This window comes from Poromitra crassiceps (assembly GCF_964638095.1).
Source record: "Poromitra crassiceps genome assembly, chromosome: 18".
NCBI lineage: Eukaryota > Metazoa > Chordata > Actinopteri > Beryciformes > Melamphaidae > Poromitra > Poromitra crassiceps.
This window is the reverse complement of record NC_139636.1, coordinates 2,143,962-2,161,245: the sequence shown is the minus strand read 5'-3', so window position 1 is coordinate 2,161,245 and position 17,284 is coordinate 2,143,962. Positions and strand designations below refer to the sequence as shown.

Sequence of the window (17,284 nt, the reverse complement as noted above, 5' to 3'; positions counted from 1 at the left end):
CTTTTTTGAAAAGGCTTGTGTTGGGGAGTAGTTGACTATATGTGGTTGTCAAACTACTTAGTTTAACTACATTTTGCAGTAACTTGCTGGTAGTTCAACTACATTCATATTTGCGTAGTGAGTCAAGTACTTCAACTACTTTTTGGGTATTTCTACAATTTTGGTCAATAATTATATGAATATATATATATATAATATAAATTTTATTTTACCATTACTGTTGAACCAGAAGCCCCTTTGACAAGACAGACCCCTTTTCTTCTGTCCTGATCGCTTTGAAGGCAGCATAGACTATGAAGACAGCCTACACTGCCTCTAATTGTTCAAGATGTTCATACAAGGCACAAGTTGAAGAGCAGTCTATTAATTGAAGATGGTGTTAAAATAAATGTTCTTCAATAAACTACAGTATACTGCAAAGGAGGGTTCCCACAGCAGGTTTTGACCCCTGGTCTACCAGAACACAGACAACTGCGCTGACCACACAGACACCCACAGACCTACCTGTCTGTTGTTGGATGATTGTTTCTGATTGGCTGTTGAATGAAGTAATCTTACATACAATTGACAAAGTAGCATCTGTGCGATTTTGGTCATGTTTTTGGTCCCACATTGTGAGATTTGTGATGATTTTGGTCAGTAATGATGTCACTGATGATTTCACAATGTCTGACGACATCAGTGATTGGCACTCGAGCAATTGTGATGTCACTGATGATGTCATAATGTCCATGACATCATCAGTGATGTCACTCAAGCAATTGTGATGTCATCAGTGAGTGATGTCATCAGTGTTGTGAAGTTGGGCAAATTGTGTGCTGCACATGCCAATATGCATGCAATATATGGGTGAGGCCACGCTTGAGGCTGGAACCCTAGTCTAAAACAATCTCAATAAGACTGCATGATTCTCAGTTTCTAAATTCAAAGCTACTGCAATCATTTGGACCTTGATTTATCTTACATTGTTTTATGTAGGCTAATGGCAACAGAATCCATGGCCATTTTTCCATGTGTTTGCATACCATCAAGGTCCAATTTGTAAGATTACTCCACAACAATCTTAAATAAAATTGCCAAAATGGCCTCTGTCTGCGATTTTGGTCACATTTTTGGCACCTGTGAGATTAGTGATTATTTTGGTCAGTAATGATATCACTGATGTTGTCGTCTATGAGATCATCAGTGATGTCACTCGAGCACTCAGTCATCAGTGATGTCACTCAAGCAATTGTGATGTCATCAGTGATGCGATGTTGAGCAATTGTGCGCTGCTCATGCCAATAAAGCAGGCAAGGTCACGCAGCAGCCGAGCTGTGTATGCGAGCCCGCACAGCGGGTGAACTGCAGGGTGGGCGAGGTGTGTACTAGGGCTGGGTATTGGCAAGGACCTCACGATACAATATGTATCACGATACATGGGTCACGATACATTGCGATGCAATACATATTGCGATATATTGCAATACTGTACATAATTTACTGAAAATTATAAAATAGAGCTGAAAATACTACTTGATGTGTACCATCCAGGTAGTGTAATAATATGTACATCACTTTATATTGATAACTTAGTGCACAAATTGAGTCAAAACTACAGTGTTGAGTGTGTTACTGAACGCACTAAAATAAAAAAGTATTCTTATTGTGTCACTGAGCACACGGCTGTGCAAAAAATTGATATGGCGATATTGATATATCACGATATTTTCCTGAAATATCGATACAGTATTGCGGAAAGAAATATCACTCTGTCAATATACTATATTGACACACCCAGGCCTTTTTTCTACCAAACCTTTGATAGGATTCCTGTGTGGGTTGTGAAGTTGCTGATTGTATTGACAGCATACTATCCTTGAGCACCTTTTAACTGTCCTTAAGTTTTTCTGAGAATCACAGCTGTGTTGCAACTTGGCTGAGTTGAGCAATCTGGTGGATTACACCAAACATACAAGAATCAGTTGTGCGGCTCAGTGTTAGCCTGGGTGAACCGGACCCTGCCTTAAACGTGACATCACAGACTGTCTGTATTTTACATGGAGGGCACGTGACTTAGACTATGTCTGTACATGGAGGATACGTGGAGGCTGGGTTTACCCAGGCTAGCTCAGTGTATCAAAGGTTTGTGACATCATCAGCAAATTGTAACCCACATTGCTCAATGTGTCTGCAGGTCCTTAAAAAGTTTGAAAGTATAATATAAATGTAAGGATTTAATAAGTATCTGTCTTAAATCAAGTTATTAGATCTAATAACTTGATTTAAGACAGATACTTATTAAATCCTTACATTTATATTATACTTTCAAACTTTTTAAGGACCTGAAATGGAGAATGAAGTCGTAACTGTCCAGTAAAACAGATATGATGCAAGTCATGATGACTTGCATCATATCTGTTTTACTGGACAGTTACGACTTCATGCTCCATTTCAACTCATTTCCTTTTTTATTCTGTCCTTAAATAGTTTCAGACCTTTCATTAGCCATGTTCAACCAGAAACACAATGGGTTTTTTTCAGCTTTGCTTCTTGAATTTTGCGTTTAAATTAATCTAAAATTAAATTCCTGGTAGCATTAAAAGCTCTCAAATAGTCTTAAACATGGTTTTCTCAGACTTGCAAATACTTTGATTTCTGTGTTGAAGCTTTGTGTGTGAGTGTGTGTCTGCTATCTGCAGTGCACAAAGGTTGCGTGTCTCACAGTTTCACGATTCTCGGTCAATGACCCCACCAGGGTTAAACCGGGGTTAATATTCAAAAGCCCAAACTAACAAATTATTATATAGAAGTGAAAGCAAAGCTTTCTAACAGAGGGCTAAAGCAGCGATTTCCAACCTTTTCCATATCAAGGACCCTGATTCAGTCCATATTAGAGATGAGATTGTGTCTCTCTGACTCAAATCTGAGAATATTTTTTTATTGTCAAATTATTTTGTCCAGAACTTCATAACTTGCAGGTAGATAGAGAACAGAGAAACAATGATGAGAACAGCCATTCTAAAAAAAAAATGAAATAAAAAAAATGAAATAATGAAGTTTAACAATTCATCCGTTTTCTGGGGACCCCCTGCAACCCCCTTCAAGCACCCCTAGTGGTCCCCGGACCCCATGTTGAGAACCACTGCGCTAAACTCAGCTGGATGTGTCCTCACCCACATGAACTGATAAAGCATTATTATGTGGCGTTAGTATATGCAGAAATTGACACAGTAAGGACCAGCGATATGAGACAACAGTGGATTTTAAATGTTCAGTATTCAGAGTTGTTGTTTTTACACTGATGTTATATCGGACCTGAAAGGACATACAGTATATTAGATTGGGGTAGGGGGGGGGGGGGGGGTTATCTACATTCCAACCCAGAAAGCTCTTGAGAATGGATTTTGCCTTTAAAAAAAACAAAAGCACATTCATACATTCATAGGGTTTACCATACATTTAGAATGTAAAAGAAAAAGATGTTGATAATCAAAGTTTAATCATCTATGATCATCTATGACTACAAAGTAGGGGTGTCACGATATTTCGTCGCACGATATATCGCGATATCGAAACGTCACGATATGCGTATCGTCAGAAAAAAATGATATCGTAAAAATAAAATATATATATATTTTTTTGCTCCTGAATAATAATAGAACAAATTTAGCAGAATCAACACGCATGAGTGAGGGGGTAGACTACTACTGGCATGGCAAAACAGCTCAAGGGGTACATAAGATTACATAAGTTTAGGGACCATTGAGCATGAGTTATTTAAGAAATAGATTGTATACTTTATTTTTCTTTCACCATGCAACAAACATTTAGTTTGTGACAGTGTGACACATTCTACTGCAAGAGAAGCATTATCTTCCATGTTGTTTTATAGTTATTATAATAACAATTTCCAAAAACAGCATTTGTTTTGTATTTTGTGTATTTCAAATGAAAGACTATTTTTCCAGTATTTTCCCAGGGCTCCCTTGAAAAGAGGTTTTGATTTCAACGGGACTCACATGGTTAAATAAATGATAAATACATAAAAATTATTTACTTTTGTTAAAAGGAATATTGTTAAAATATCGTATCGTATCGTTATCGTGAACCCAATATTGTGTATCGTATCGTATCGTGAAATTAGTGTATCGTGACACCCATACTATAAAGCGAGGAATCTCTCTCTGTATGTCTGTGTGTGTTGTCCTTCACATATCTTCAGAACCATTCCAAACAGGGGTCGGCAACCTTTTTTGATATGAAGTGCCATTTTCAATTTTGCTTGTCAATCAGTGTGCCACACCAAGATTAATGACTCACACATGAAAAATGTACGTTATTCCTTCCAAAATCAGGACATTGAAATGAAAGCACTGTACAAGATACACAGGGTCCTTCTCTGTCTTCCGCCCTCGCATGTTTCATCTGCTTTCTACTGCCCAGAGCCATGTACAGTATATAGAGCCATGTACAGTATTTAGGATATTTACGGTAGTGACCCACTCTCTGCCTCTGATTGGTTGCCTTCCATGGCAGCAGCAGAGCAATCTAGTAAGACGCCACTCTTACCAGATTGCTCTGCTGCTGCCATGGAAGGCAACCAATTGCAGCCCGGTACCAATTGCGTTGCGGCCCGGTACTGGTCCGCGGCCCGGTGGTTGGGGACCACTGTTGTAGGCTATGTAAAAATGCAAAAGTTGCATCAGCCTATATCGAGACATATATTATAGCCTAACTTTTGTGGGGAGAAATAAATTGAATGAAAACTATAGTCAGATATGACTTGAATGCCACTATGACTGGCGGCTTTTGGGCGATAAGGCAAGCGCTCACTTTTTCTGGCACATTGCCACCCCACGTTATCGCCTGAATGCATCGGAATGCATCTTCCGTTAAAACTGCATGTTTTTGAGTTTTCGAGTTTGGTTACAGATTCGCTAAAGCTGTTTCCATATCACATTTCTTTTTATCGATACACCCTACCGCACCCCCTCCACCTGCCCACTCTACTCGCCATCGGCAGAGAGAATACGGACCATTTCCAGCTGTTTATGAACAAAGACTCCTCGGCCCCTATCGTTGCATCGGCGCAGTTTCTAGGCCGAGCGGCAGGCGCAGATCAAAGCAGTGGGCGTGGAAAGGCGCACTTGATATCGTCGTGCTGGCGCTAGATGCAGCCCAAAGCATTACAACCACGCCTTTTAGGCGTAAAATTATGCACCGTCATGCTCATTGGATAAGTGCAATAAACGAATCGCACGCTTGCCTTTTTAGCTCCAATTCCAGTGATCCCGCAAAACCAGACGAAAGCCAAACGCTCTGCCCCCCCCCCCCCCCCCCTCCCTTCATCCAGCCTGTCTGTCTGCATTATAGGCTATTATTCCATATTATTATGCTTCTCAAACCAATCTAACTGCAGTTTCAATACTGCAAGCATGTAAATACGCTACACTATAGCAAGATCAAAGTGAAAATAATGTTCTATGCATCAGCTAGAAAAATATAGCCTATTAGATTGGTGAAAGTTTGTCCAGAAAGATATCATTTTCTCTCGCCTGCTGCAGGAAGGATGATGCACATAAATATACCCTACATTATGTCAAGTCATTGCATAAATGTGTTTTTATTGTAAAACTAAATGTGAAATAGGGCCAAGTTATTGGACGGACATCACAGTATAGCAGATGCCATTAGAAGCGCGTTCCGAAGCGCGTTCCGCTGTTACTTCTCTAAATCACGTTAACTCGACAAGGGGTATATATATACCCAGGAGGACATATATGTTTCACATAGGGTGGTGTTTTCATTTCGACGTTTTATTTGGTCCAATATTGAAATGTTGACAATGGCAGGCTGTGTTACCATTACACATTAATTTAGAACTACCTTTTATATCTATTTTGGCTCATTTGGTGGCTATTTAGTAGCGAAATGAAGAAACACAATGCATGCTGGGAACTCAGAGAGAGAGAGAGAGAAGGGTGACAGAGAAGAAGCAGTGAAGGCAAAGAATAGGCCTGCTTTTGAAAAGCGCAAAGCGCTAAATGTAGGCCAGCTCCCAAGATATGACTAGGCTGGTATTTAGCGCCGACACGCCCACTTTGGGACTGCGCCACGCCCATTCGGCCTAAAGCGCATTTGGCAGCCTAAAGCATATTGCTATCTTGCCGAAACAGGCGCAAGGCACGTTTTTTTGCGGTTAAGGCCCGTAATAGCGCCGATGGCCTGTGGGAGAATAGAGCCCCACATGTCTAGAAAGGTAAAACCGGAATGTCATGTAAATAATGTAGTTCAGTATGTATTGCATGTGGAGCGCCCCCCCCCCCCCCCAACATAGATTGTTCTTCTTTATGGTTTATGACATAACTGTGTTATACAGCAATGCAAGAAAAAAATTTGTTCTCCCAACTTCTAGCCATGGTTGTGCTGTTTTCATAGAGGTGCAGGACTTATATCTAACTACTATAATAAGGTGGGTGGGTGTTCCGCGTGGCGGCGCTCAGTTGCGCGAAGCACACTAGAAATGAGCACGTGATATTTCTAGTATCGAGTGAAAAATGAGTTTACAGTGAGCAAAATAAGTACGTAATGTGACAGGAGCAAAGAACGCACAGAAACTGCTTTGAACATTGGATAAACAAGCGAACAGCGAGCGCTCTGTGCAGCAGCGGAGCCAACGGGCACTGCGCTAGTTAATTATTAAAAACACAACAACAATAACGGCAGTGAGAAGTACCTGTATATTACACATTGCCACTCTTATGGAATGTGTATGTCTACGTAACGTTACAGACTGCAGTGCAGAGATGTGCTAGTAGCCTGGTATCCAGCCCCATGTGAATGGCAGTTGTGAAGGATTCATTGGGGCTGGTTACCAGGCTAGAGATGTACAGTAGTTCAGTTAAAATATGCTTTTACCGTTTCAAAGTGAGGCTATCCCTGAGATTAGTTGATCTTGTTAGAGGTCCGTGAGTAAGCCTTTATATCTTTGTAAACACGTTGGTAGTCTGCCGGTTGATACACACATTTAATGAAGCGCCACATTCTGCTGGTATTTCAAGTCTCTGTGTTAGAGTTTGATTTCTCTTGAGATGACTGCTTTGTAAATGTGCTCAGTCAGAGGAACATACATCTTCTTCTCTGGATCCAGAAAGTGCAAAGGCTCTGTGATGTCAGCTGGGTTAAATCCCTCCTCCACCAAACGCACCTTCTTCATCTTGAACGTCCCCGTCATCTCCAGGCAGGGCTAGAAAACAGACATTACACACTTTAAGAGAGCTTCATTTTATTTTTCCCCAATCTAGGCTGGAACATTTTCTTTTTTTCCTCGGTCTGAGCCATGTATAGTGCAGCGGTTCCCAACCTTTTCCAACTTATGGCCCACTTGAAAATCTAAAAAATGTTTTCTGCCCACATCCGGTCGTAGCCTGGTAAACCAGCCGGTCACTTGAACTCACATGACCTCTGGTAGAACCAAATTAAATGCGAGTTCACGTGACCGACTGGTTTACCAGGCTAATCCGGTCAGATGTGGGTAGAAAACATTTCCTTTCGCATACTTGCGACAATGACTTGACAGATGACAATAAGTGCAACAGCGCAATACATGGTAACATTTATACTGATTCGTCTGGTTTTGTTGAGCAGGCATATTTTCTCCAGACATAACAACATAATAAAGGTTTGAAAACACAAACCAACAACTAACTTTACCTGAATCCTGATGAAGCGAGGTCTAACTTTACCTGAATCCTGATGAAGCGAGGTCTGGCATAAGCGGGGAGGAAGTTGGCCACTTGCTTAAAGGCGTCAGAACAGTCAAACGTTTCTCCTTCTTTCAAAGTCACAGCTGCCATGCCAATCCTCCCCTCATGACCTGGAGAGAGACAATTATAGATAAAGGGAACGTAAATGTATATCTATATTGATTGTTGAAAAGAAAAACTCTAATTCCTAATCTAAATCTAAATCTAAAAACCTCTAAATCTGAGGCCAAGGTTCTCAGCAGGAGGAAACGGTGGAAAAGAGAGCTGAGCCAGAATGTAAAGCTCTCGATCTACCGGGCAATCTTCGTTCCTACCCTCACGTATGCTCATGAAGGATGGCTCCTGACCAAAAGAACAAGATTGTGGATACAAGCAGCCGAAATGGGTTTTCTCAGGAGGGTGGCTGGCATCTCCCTTTGGGGAGAAGGTGAGAAGCTCAGTCATCCGTGAGGGACTCGGAGTGCTGCTCTTTCACACAGAAAGGAGCCAGTTGAGGTGGTTCTGGCATCTGGTAAGGATGCCACCCGGTCGCCTCCCTAGGGAGGTGTTCCAGGCACGTCCAGCTGGGAGGAGACCACGGGGCAGACGGAGGGCTAAGTGGAGAGATGATATCTCCACGCTGGCCTGGGAACGCCTCGGGATCCCCCAGTCAGAGCTGGCTAATGTGGCCAGGGACAGGACCATTTTGGGTTCCCTGCTGGAACTGCTACCTCTGCGACCCGATCCCGGATAAGCGGTTGAAGATGATGATGATGACTGATTGTGGTCACCCCAATAGACACATCTGGCAAATATGGCAAAACATTCCCTCGGGACTATGACAACAATGTGGTTTACCTTCGACTTTCACGCCGTAGACATTTGCCTCTGCAATGCAGTGAACCATTGAGAGAATGTCTGCAACCTCCGATGTGGCAACGTTCTCTCCTTTCCACCTGCAGCAAAGACAATGAATCAAACAGCAGGCAAAAAGTGAACAAATAAAACATGTCGTCCCTTTAGCTTTCAAATGATGCAGGCACAGCTTGGGCCAATCAGCAACGAGAAGCACCAAGTTTCATCAAAACTCTGTCTGGTGGCGTGTGTCTGTGTGTGTGTCTGTGTGTGTCTGTGTGTGTCTGTGTGTGTGTCTGTCTGTGTGTGTGTGTGTCTGTGTGTGTGTCTGTGTGTGTGTCTGTGTGTGTGTCTGTGTCTGTGTGTGTGTGTCTGTGTGTGTGTCTGTGTGTGTGTCTGTGTGTGTGTCTGTGTGTGTCTGTGTGTGTGTGTGTGTGTGTGTGTGTGTGTCTGTGTGTGTGTCTGTGTGTGTGTCTGTGTGTGTCTGTGTGTGTGTGTGTCTGTGTGTGTCTGTGTGTGTGTCTGTGTGTGTGTCTGTGTGGCAGCTGGAACAAAAGCTGCTTGTCTGGCCATTTTCATCTCGATCACACTACAGTGCAAAGATTTAGGACCTTTCAAAGTGAGACACTTAGCCCCATCAGGCCAATAACAGTTGTTTTTAAACGCCAGAAGTCAGTGACAATATTTACAATCCCTCCAAGTTTCGTCAAAATCAGACCAATGGAGTCTGAGATATGAAGTTTGAGGTAATAAATTAGACATTTAACTAAAGCGCAGACACAGACACTGTGGCCTGCACCCACGTGCACGGTGGCCTGCACCCACCTGCACGGTGGCCTGCACCCACGTGCACGGCAGCCAGTACACACACACACATGGTTGGGAGGCGCCGTGAAATTTGTCCTCTGCGTTTGACCCCTTCCTGGCTCGTCTTCCTCCATGATCAGGCCAGGAGCGGTGGGCAACTGCAGTGAAGCGCCCAGGGACCAACTTCTTCCAGACGACGATCTTATGCATGCTTTTAGTGAGGTGTTATACTGTATATGGAGGAACCCCTGGGAGCACGGGAAGAACATGCAAACTCCACACAGAAAGGCCCTTTCGACGAGATAGCCCACCTGGGCAGTAGGCACTGAAGACATGGGAGGAAGAGCCCAGGACCTTCTAGCTGTGAGGTGACAGCGCTACCACTGCGCCACCGTGCCCCCAAGATTCACAATCCCCCCACATTTAATCCAAATTGGACCAAAATCATGTTGTCTCAGCTATCCCCTGACACACCACGTGTCACCCACTCGATTTCATCACATGGGAGAGAAAAACCACCAAACTGACGAATTAAGATCATTTGAGCCCCAACTTGCCTGAAAGTGTCGCCGACTCGATCCTGAAAGTAAACAAAGCCTTCGCGGTCGATGAGGAGCAGATCGCCGGTGTTGAAGTACAAGTCGCCTTTTTTCAAGACGTCGCGAAGCCTCTTCTTCTCAGTCTGCTGATGGTTGCCGGCGTAACCGACGAATGGAGATATCTTCGTGATCTTTCCCACCAGAAGTCCCGTCTCACCTGAGGAAGAGAGAAACAACAATATAAACAGCTTGACGCTCACAACTCTCATGTCCGAGTAAAGGACTTGCTTAGCACAGGGAAACCCTGAAACACAGTTATTTGCTACTGCTGTGTTGAAATCATTATCACAATCATATATCTTTTTTTTTTTCCAAATATCAATATATATCATGATATGGCTCACATACAGTATGCACAATCACATTAAATAATCAAATTCATATTCACCTCATTAAACCGAATGGTAATGTTAGGGTGTGATGTCAAACAAAGCTGAAATTTTAAAATATATTTCTTGCTTGTCATCATCATACATGACGATATGATTCCACCGAAAGACGATAATCGATCATATTTGGAATGATTCATTTCTTCACCTCTGGCCGCCTCGACGCACAGACCCTCTGAATTCCGGACAGGCTCTTCTTTCTCAATGTCAAACTTGATCAAAGTATAGGGAAACAGTCTCTGGGAACATGAATGAGAAAGTTAGAGATATAATGTTGTTTGTGAATACTTTGTTGATAGCCTGCCCACTGAGCCTGCCGAAGTGCTGATGTTTCAAAATAAAAGACTGGTTCCTCTACCTACCCTGTGGAGGAAATTGACTCGCCCCACGACGCCGACCTTGGAGGTGTAGTTGATGAAGCCGATGTTTCCCTCGGTGGCAGCATACAGCTCCCTGACTTTGATGTCGCCGAATCGGCTGAGAAACTCCGTCCAAACGTCTGTCCGGACGCCGTTGCCGATGGCGACCCTCACGCCGTGGTTCTTCTCCCCTTCTTTCTGAAAAGAGTAAGATCAGCTCCAGTTCAACCTTTTTAATTGCTTGAGACTTGACATGAAGAGAAGACTTCTTGGGTTCACTAGGCTGGGCTTCTGGTTGGGGCTCGACTCTGACTTGTACTCGGATGACTTGAAAAGGTTTCTAAAGACTTGACAAAAGATCTTTTAAGTGACAGATTGAAAGTTATGAGATTTGTTCCACTATAGATGACTGAATTTAAATTCTGTTTTCTGAATTTGTATGGAATGGTTGAATTTATTGAAGTTGAAACTGAAGTTTTTTATCTTATTAAAATTATATTGTATTGAAAAGTCTAAGATATATTTTTTCTCTAAGATATTAAATTGATACTAGAATCTTGATTTGTTCCGATGTGACCGAACAGAAATGACATGGACTTGACATGGAAATCTACATTTAGACTTGAGACTGACCTGGTTTCGTCACACCTCTGGCAGGCACAGTGGGACGATTTTTTTTAATCAAGTCCCCCCCCCATTCCCCCCCAGAGGTAGGTTAGGGTTAGGGTTACCCTGGGTGTGTTGCAGAGGTAGGTTAGGGTTACCCTGGGTGTGTTGCAGAGGTAGGTTAGGGTTACCCTGGGTGTGTTGCAGAGGTAGGTTAGGGTTACCCTGGGTGTGTTGCAGAGGTAGGTTAGGGTTACCCTGGGTGTGTTGCAGAGGTAGGTTAGGGTTACCCTGGGTGTGTTGCAGAGGTAGTTTAGGGTTAGGGTTACCCTGGGTGTGTTGCAGAGGTAGGTTAGGGTTACCCTGGGTGTGTTGCAGAGGTAGGTTAGGGTTAGCGTTACCCTGGGTGTGTTGCAGAGGTAGGTTAGGGGTTAGGGTTACCCTGGGTGTGTTGCAGAGGTAGGTTAGGGTTAGGGTTACCCTGGGTGTGTTGCAGAGGTAGGTTAGGGGTTAGGGTTACCCTGGGTGTGTTGCAGAGGTAGGTTAGGGTTAGCGTTACCCTGGGTGTGTTGCAGAGGTAGGTTAGGGGTTAGGGTTACCCTGGGTGTGTTGCAGAGGTAGTTTAGGGTTAGGGTTACCCTGGGTGTGTTGCAGAGGTAGGTTAGGGTTACCCTGGGTGTGTTGCAGAGGTAGGTTAGGGGTTAGGGTTACCCTGGGTGTGTTGCAGAGGTAGGTTAGGGGTTAGGGTTACCCTGGGTGTGTTGCAGAGGTAGGTTAGGGTTAGGGTTACCCTGGGTGTGTTGCAGAGGTAGGTTAGGGGTTAGGGTTACCCTGGGTGTGTTGCAGAGGTAGGTTAGGGGTTAGGGTTACCCTGGGTGTGTTGCAGAGGTAGGTTAGGGGTTAGGGTTACCCTGGGTGTGTTGCAGAGGTAGGTTAGGGTTAGGGTTACCCTGGGTGTGTTGCAGAGGTAGGTTAGGGGTTAGGGTTACCCTGGGTGTGTTGCAGAGGTAGGTTAGGGTTAGGGTTACCCTGGGTGTGTTGCAGAGGTAGGTTAGGGGTTAGGGTTACCCTGGGTGTGTTGCAGAGGTAGGTTAGGGTTAGGGTTACCCTGGGTGTGTTGCAGAGGTAGGTTAGGGGTTAGGGTTACCCTGGGTGTGTTGCAGAGGTAGGTTAGGGGTTAGGGTTACCCTGGGTGTGTTGCAGAGGTAGGTTAGGGTTACCCTGGGTGTGTTGCAGAGGTAGGTTAGGGTTAGCGTTACCCTGGGTGTGTTGCAGAGGTAGGTTAGGGGTTAGGGTTACCCTGGGTGTGTTGCAGAGGTAGGTTAGGGTTAGGGGTTAGGGTTACCCTGGGTGTGTTGCAGAGGTAGGTTAGGGTTAGGGTTACCCTGGGTGTGTTGCAGAGGTAGATTAGGGTTAGGGTTACCCTGGGTGTGTTGCAGAGGTAGGTTAGGGTTAGGGTTACCCTGGGTGTGTTGCAGAGGTAGATTAGGGTTAGGGTTACCCTGGGTGTGTTGCAGAGGTAGGTTAGGGTTAGGGTTACCCTGGGTGTGTTGCAGAGGTAGATTAGGGTTAGGGTTACCCTGGGTGTGTTGCAGAGGTAGGTTAGGGTTAGGGTTACCCTGGGTGTGTTGCAGAGGTAGGTTAGGGTTACGGGTTAGGGTTACCCTGGGTGTGTTGCAGAGGTAGCGCAGTGTTTCCCCGATGTACTGCATCACAGTTATGTTGTGCTTCCTGCAGTCGTCCCAGAACTGAGAGGCAGAGAACTTTCTCCTCAGAACAATGGTCATACCTGCAAATAGAGTCAGATTGCACGCCTGTAAAAACAGAGCAGAGACACTGTGTCTTAGTGCAGAGCTCAGCACTAACTTACCCCTCTCGATGGCTCCGCTCATGCCGATGAGGAAGCCGGCGCTGTGATAGAGCGGCAGGTTGAGGTAGAAGACGTCGTCCGCCGTGACTCCTGACACAGCCTGGATGAAGGAGGCGGCCCACACCCGCTCCTGGGTCACAACGGCCGCTTTGGGCAAGCCTTCAAAACAGCAAGAAGAACGAGTCGATTCAGGTTCTGGAGATTCACGCTGTACTCAGTCTTTGCAGAGAACACACTGTGGCAGGGGAGCGTCGGCGGGACCAAAGGATGTAAATCCAAACAATAAATAATCAGGGTCATACTTCCTCCGTTTTCTGTCTCCCGTCTCCTCACTGTAGGTAACGTTTCAGTAACATGTTGCCCCACGGCACGCACAGCTTCCTCCCTCTTCTTCTCTGATTGTTTTCCCTCACGCTGCCGCACCTCCCATGAAGTTCTCTTGCGCCCCCCAGGGGAGGCGCGCCTCACAGTTTGAAAACCGCTGTACTATAATATACAAATAAAATTGACTTGACTATCACTGTAGGCCTATAGGTGTGACTCTAAGCCTAACCCCACGTAAAATGATTTTGTTCATGTGGGTTTTCAATGGAGAACTTTCGTTTCCAGTGGTCTAAATGCAGTTTGGGGGGCTTCTCCTGGGCTACCTGTAGTGGTGTAGATGGAGACAGCTACCTGTAGTGCCGGAGGTGTAGATGTAGACAGCGGTGGTCTTGATGCTGACGTTGGCCCTGAGCGCCTGGGACAGCGGCTGGTCGGAGGCCTGGGAGATCTTGTGGGACAGAGGAACGATGTCCGGGACGCTGCAGGTGTCTGAGAGCAGGAAGACAGAAATCCCCTGCGCTCTCAACGACGGCAGCACCTCCTCCACCGCCTCCTTCAGTTCTGCAGGAAGGCCGCGCACACACGAGCAGTTTCAGATCTTTATGTCAGTGTCCTGTCCTACATCATGTTAACCCAGATCCCTCTGGAGCTTTATGTCAGTGTCCTGACTCCTGTCCTACATCATGTTAACCCAGATCCCTCTGGAGGCGCACGTGGTGCAGACAAGGAACAGAAGAACACGTCTGTATAGTGTAACGATAGATTCCAAGCACGTTTCAAGCACTTTATTATTTAGCACTTTGTCATTACATCAACAAGTTTGGAATATTGCCATTATCACGTTATCATGACATGAATATTATAACAATATAGCGATTAGGGATGGGCATCGAATTTCGAATGTTCGAATAATCGTTGTTATTATCAAGGTCGACTTTTATTATTGAAAGTCGAAATTCGAAAAAAAAAAAGAAAAGAAAAAAAAAATTGTGAGTGAAATGTTGCATTGTCTCCCCTGATTCTAAGTATAGTCGAATCGCTTGGTTTGAGCAAGTAAAACAATTTTTATAAGCATTTTAAGCAAGGTTTATGGAAAAATGAATGGTGGATGAAATCCCATGAAGAGGGAGAGGGGGTGACTTTGGCACCCCTTTGGCACTCAGACCTGAGCCTACTAAATATTTAATGAACCACTCATGATTGTCAAAACTGTTTTTTATTTTCGAAAATGTCAATGTCATGTAACATGTTTTTTACTTCAGTGGTGCAATGCTTGTTTGAGCTAAAAATCCACAGCAGAAGCTTTTTCTATTAATTAATAAAGCCTTAGACTTAGAATCAGGGGAGACAATGCAACATTTCACTCACAAAAAAAACATTTTTTTTTTTTTTTTTCGAATTTCGATTAAAAGTCGACTTTGGCCAGCGAATTTCGAATAGTGTTTTTGCTAGAAATGCCCATCCCTAATAGCGATTACAATAGGATATGGTGCACCCCTAGTTTAGGAAACTAAAGCAAATTGGTTAAGGTTAGGGTTATGGTGTGTTGGGGTTAAAACTGAAAGTAAAAACACGATGTGCCTCGCTTGGGCGACTCGCTTTCAAGACAGCGACACTACCGGTCCACCAATCCCACCGCTGCACCCTGGGCTCTCCACTGCACCCTGGGCTCTCCGCTGCACCCTGGGCTCTCCGCTGCACCCTGGGCTCTCCGCTGCACCCTGGGCTCTCCGCTGCACCCTGGGCTCTCCGCTGCACCCTGGGCTCTCCGCTGCACCCTGGGCTCTCCGCTGCACCCTGGGCTCTCCGCTGCACCCTGGGCTCTCACACCGCTGCACCCTGGGCTCTCCGCTGCACCCTGGGCTCTCACACCGCTGCACCCTGGGCTCTCCGCTGCACCCTGGGCTCTCACACCGCTGCACCCTGGGCTCTCCGCTGCACCCTGGGCTCTCCGCTGCACCCTGGGCTCTCCGCTGCACCCTGGGCTCTCACATAGATGGAGCAAGACCATTGTTTTCAATGAGGCAGGGCTTCACTTCAACAGCTGCGTAGCTGAAAGCGGCGCGCCGCGCACCAGCTTGATTTTTCGCCAGGCAACACGACTAAAGTTAAACTATATTGAACTTTGACCCAAATATGCTTGACATCTTCGAGGCGCGTCCAATGCCATTCCGGACTTTACCTCGTCCGCACCGTTGATTTCTGACGAGAAATAATAGGGTTCCTGACCCAACGTCAGTATTTGATGACTTGGGAGTGAGAACAGGTGGGGTGTGGAGACCAGAGGGGGTCCGGTCACCTGCTGTGCACGGAGAAGCCCATAACATCTAGCTCCGCCCCTGTTTAATAAACACGTTATAAATAATAAATACATAAATAAATAGTGGGTAACACTTTCTATGAAGGTCACATCTACAATGCATTATATGAGCACATTCATAAGACATTATAATGCATTTATAAGGTTTTATAAAACTATACATGTTTTATAAATGTAAACTTATACATTTGTATAACCATGCAGCATAACGTGGTGGACATTATTATTATAATAAACACCAATAATATGCTACAGCATGACTTTGTGAGCTTTAAGTAAAGCGAAGGCAGCACTATAAGGTTATTGGCAATATGATACTATAACACAGTTATGAAGACAAGTAAAGCAAGTAAAGTGTCAAACAAAAAAAGATTCTTCTTTCAAACACTGTTGTCACATTGCCAGAGGTATAACGCATTATGAATGTTGAACTTACAATACATTATGTCCATCACTTTATATAATATCAATCAATCAATCAATCAATCAATCAATCAATCAATCAATCAATCACTCAATCATAATACTTTATAAACCTTGTTATTAAAAGTTGCCATACATGCCATGATTATAAACTATAAGGAGTTGTATAAAGCCTTATAAATGCATTATAATGTCTTGTGAATGTGCTCATAATGCATTATAGATGTATGTGACCTTCATAGAAAGTGTTACCACTCTCTCTCTACACACACAGTTTACCTGCAGACGCGATGAGCACTCTGGCCCCGCAGCAGGAGAAGCAGTGCAGCAGAGACTTGGCTCTGATGTTGGTGTTGAGCAGCGCGGCCGCACAGCCCAGCTTGGCCAAGCCCAGCCAGGTCCACACATACGCGGGCTCGTTCCCCATGAACAGAGCCACCGCGTCCCCTTCCTTCAGGCCGACTTCAGCCTGCAGGGCTCTCGCCACCTTGTTGCTCTGTTTCTCCACTTCGCAGTAGGAGAAGGCCCGCCCTTCAAAGTGCACGAAGGTCTTGTCGGGATGCTTCCTCGCCGCATCCAAGAAGCAGTCCACCATGCTGTAAAACGGCTTGATCTTCTTGTATCTGGTCAGTCGGAGGCCCAGCTGGGCGCTCCGCAGCACGTATGTACAGTCCTCGCCGAAGTGTGGGGAAACTAGTGTTTTCAGGAGAAAAATGGCCAAAATAGCCAGTCCGGCTAACAGAGTGAACCAGACGTACATGTTCGCAGCGCCTCAGTGTGTTGGCATTAGTTTCTGTGGATGTGCACGTGGAGAAGAGGAAAGAAAAAAAGTTGTTGAGTGATGAGATTTGAGGCAAAGTTCGATTTGGGGCAACAACCCCTCTGTGGGCGGCGCCCATTGGCTTGATGGTCCTCCTCCTTTCAAGAAAAGTATTCCGGTTGCCAGGTCCTACCCCGGTTTTCCTCCATTTTCACTCATTCGTAGCAATGAGTCACTGCATAACA

The 17,284-nt window shown here is 44.9% G+C and overlaps 1 protein-coding gene across 1 annotated transcript; it reads right to left on the bottom strand.

The window, feature by feature from the left end:
* Positions 1-5,493: 5,493 nt before the first annotated feature.
* slc27a2 (solute carrier family 27 member 2) lies at positions 5,494-17,039 on the bottom strand (the record flags this gene model as incomplete). The annotated part of the gene is made up of 10 exons (XM_083654585.1): positions 5,494-7,228; positions 7,728-7,858; positions 8,586-8,683; positions 9,947-10,145; positions 10,526-10,616; positions 10,740-10,934; positions 13,007-13,131; positions 13,213-13,371; positions 13,888-14,097; positions 16,559-17,039. The coding sequence occupies 10 exons, from the start codon at positions 17,037-17,039 to the stop codon at positions 7,052-7,054; spliced, it is 1,866 nt and encodes a 621-aa protein (XP_083510711.1). The 3' UTR covers positions 5,494-7,051.
* Between the last annotated feature and the right edge of the window lie 245 nt (positions 17,040-17,284).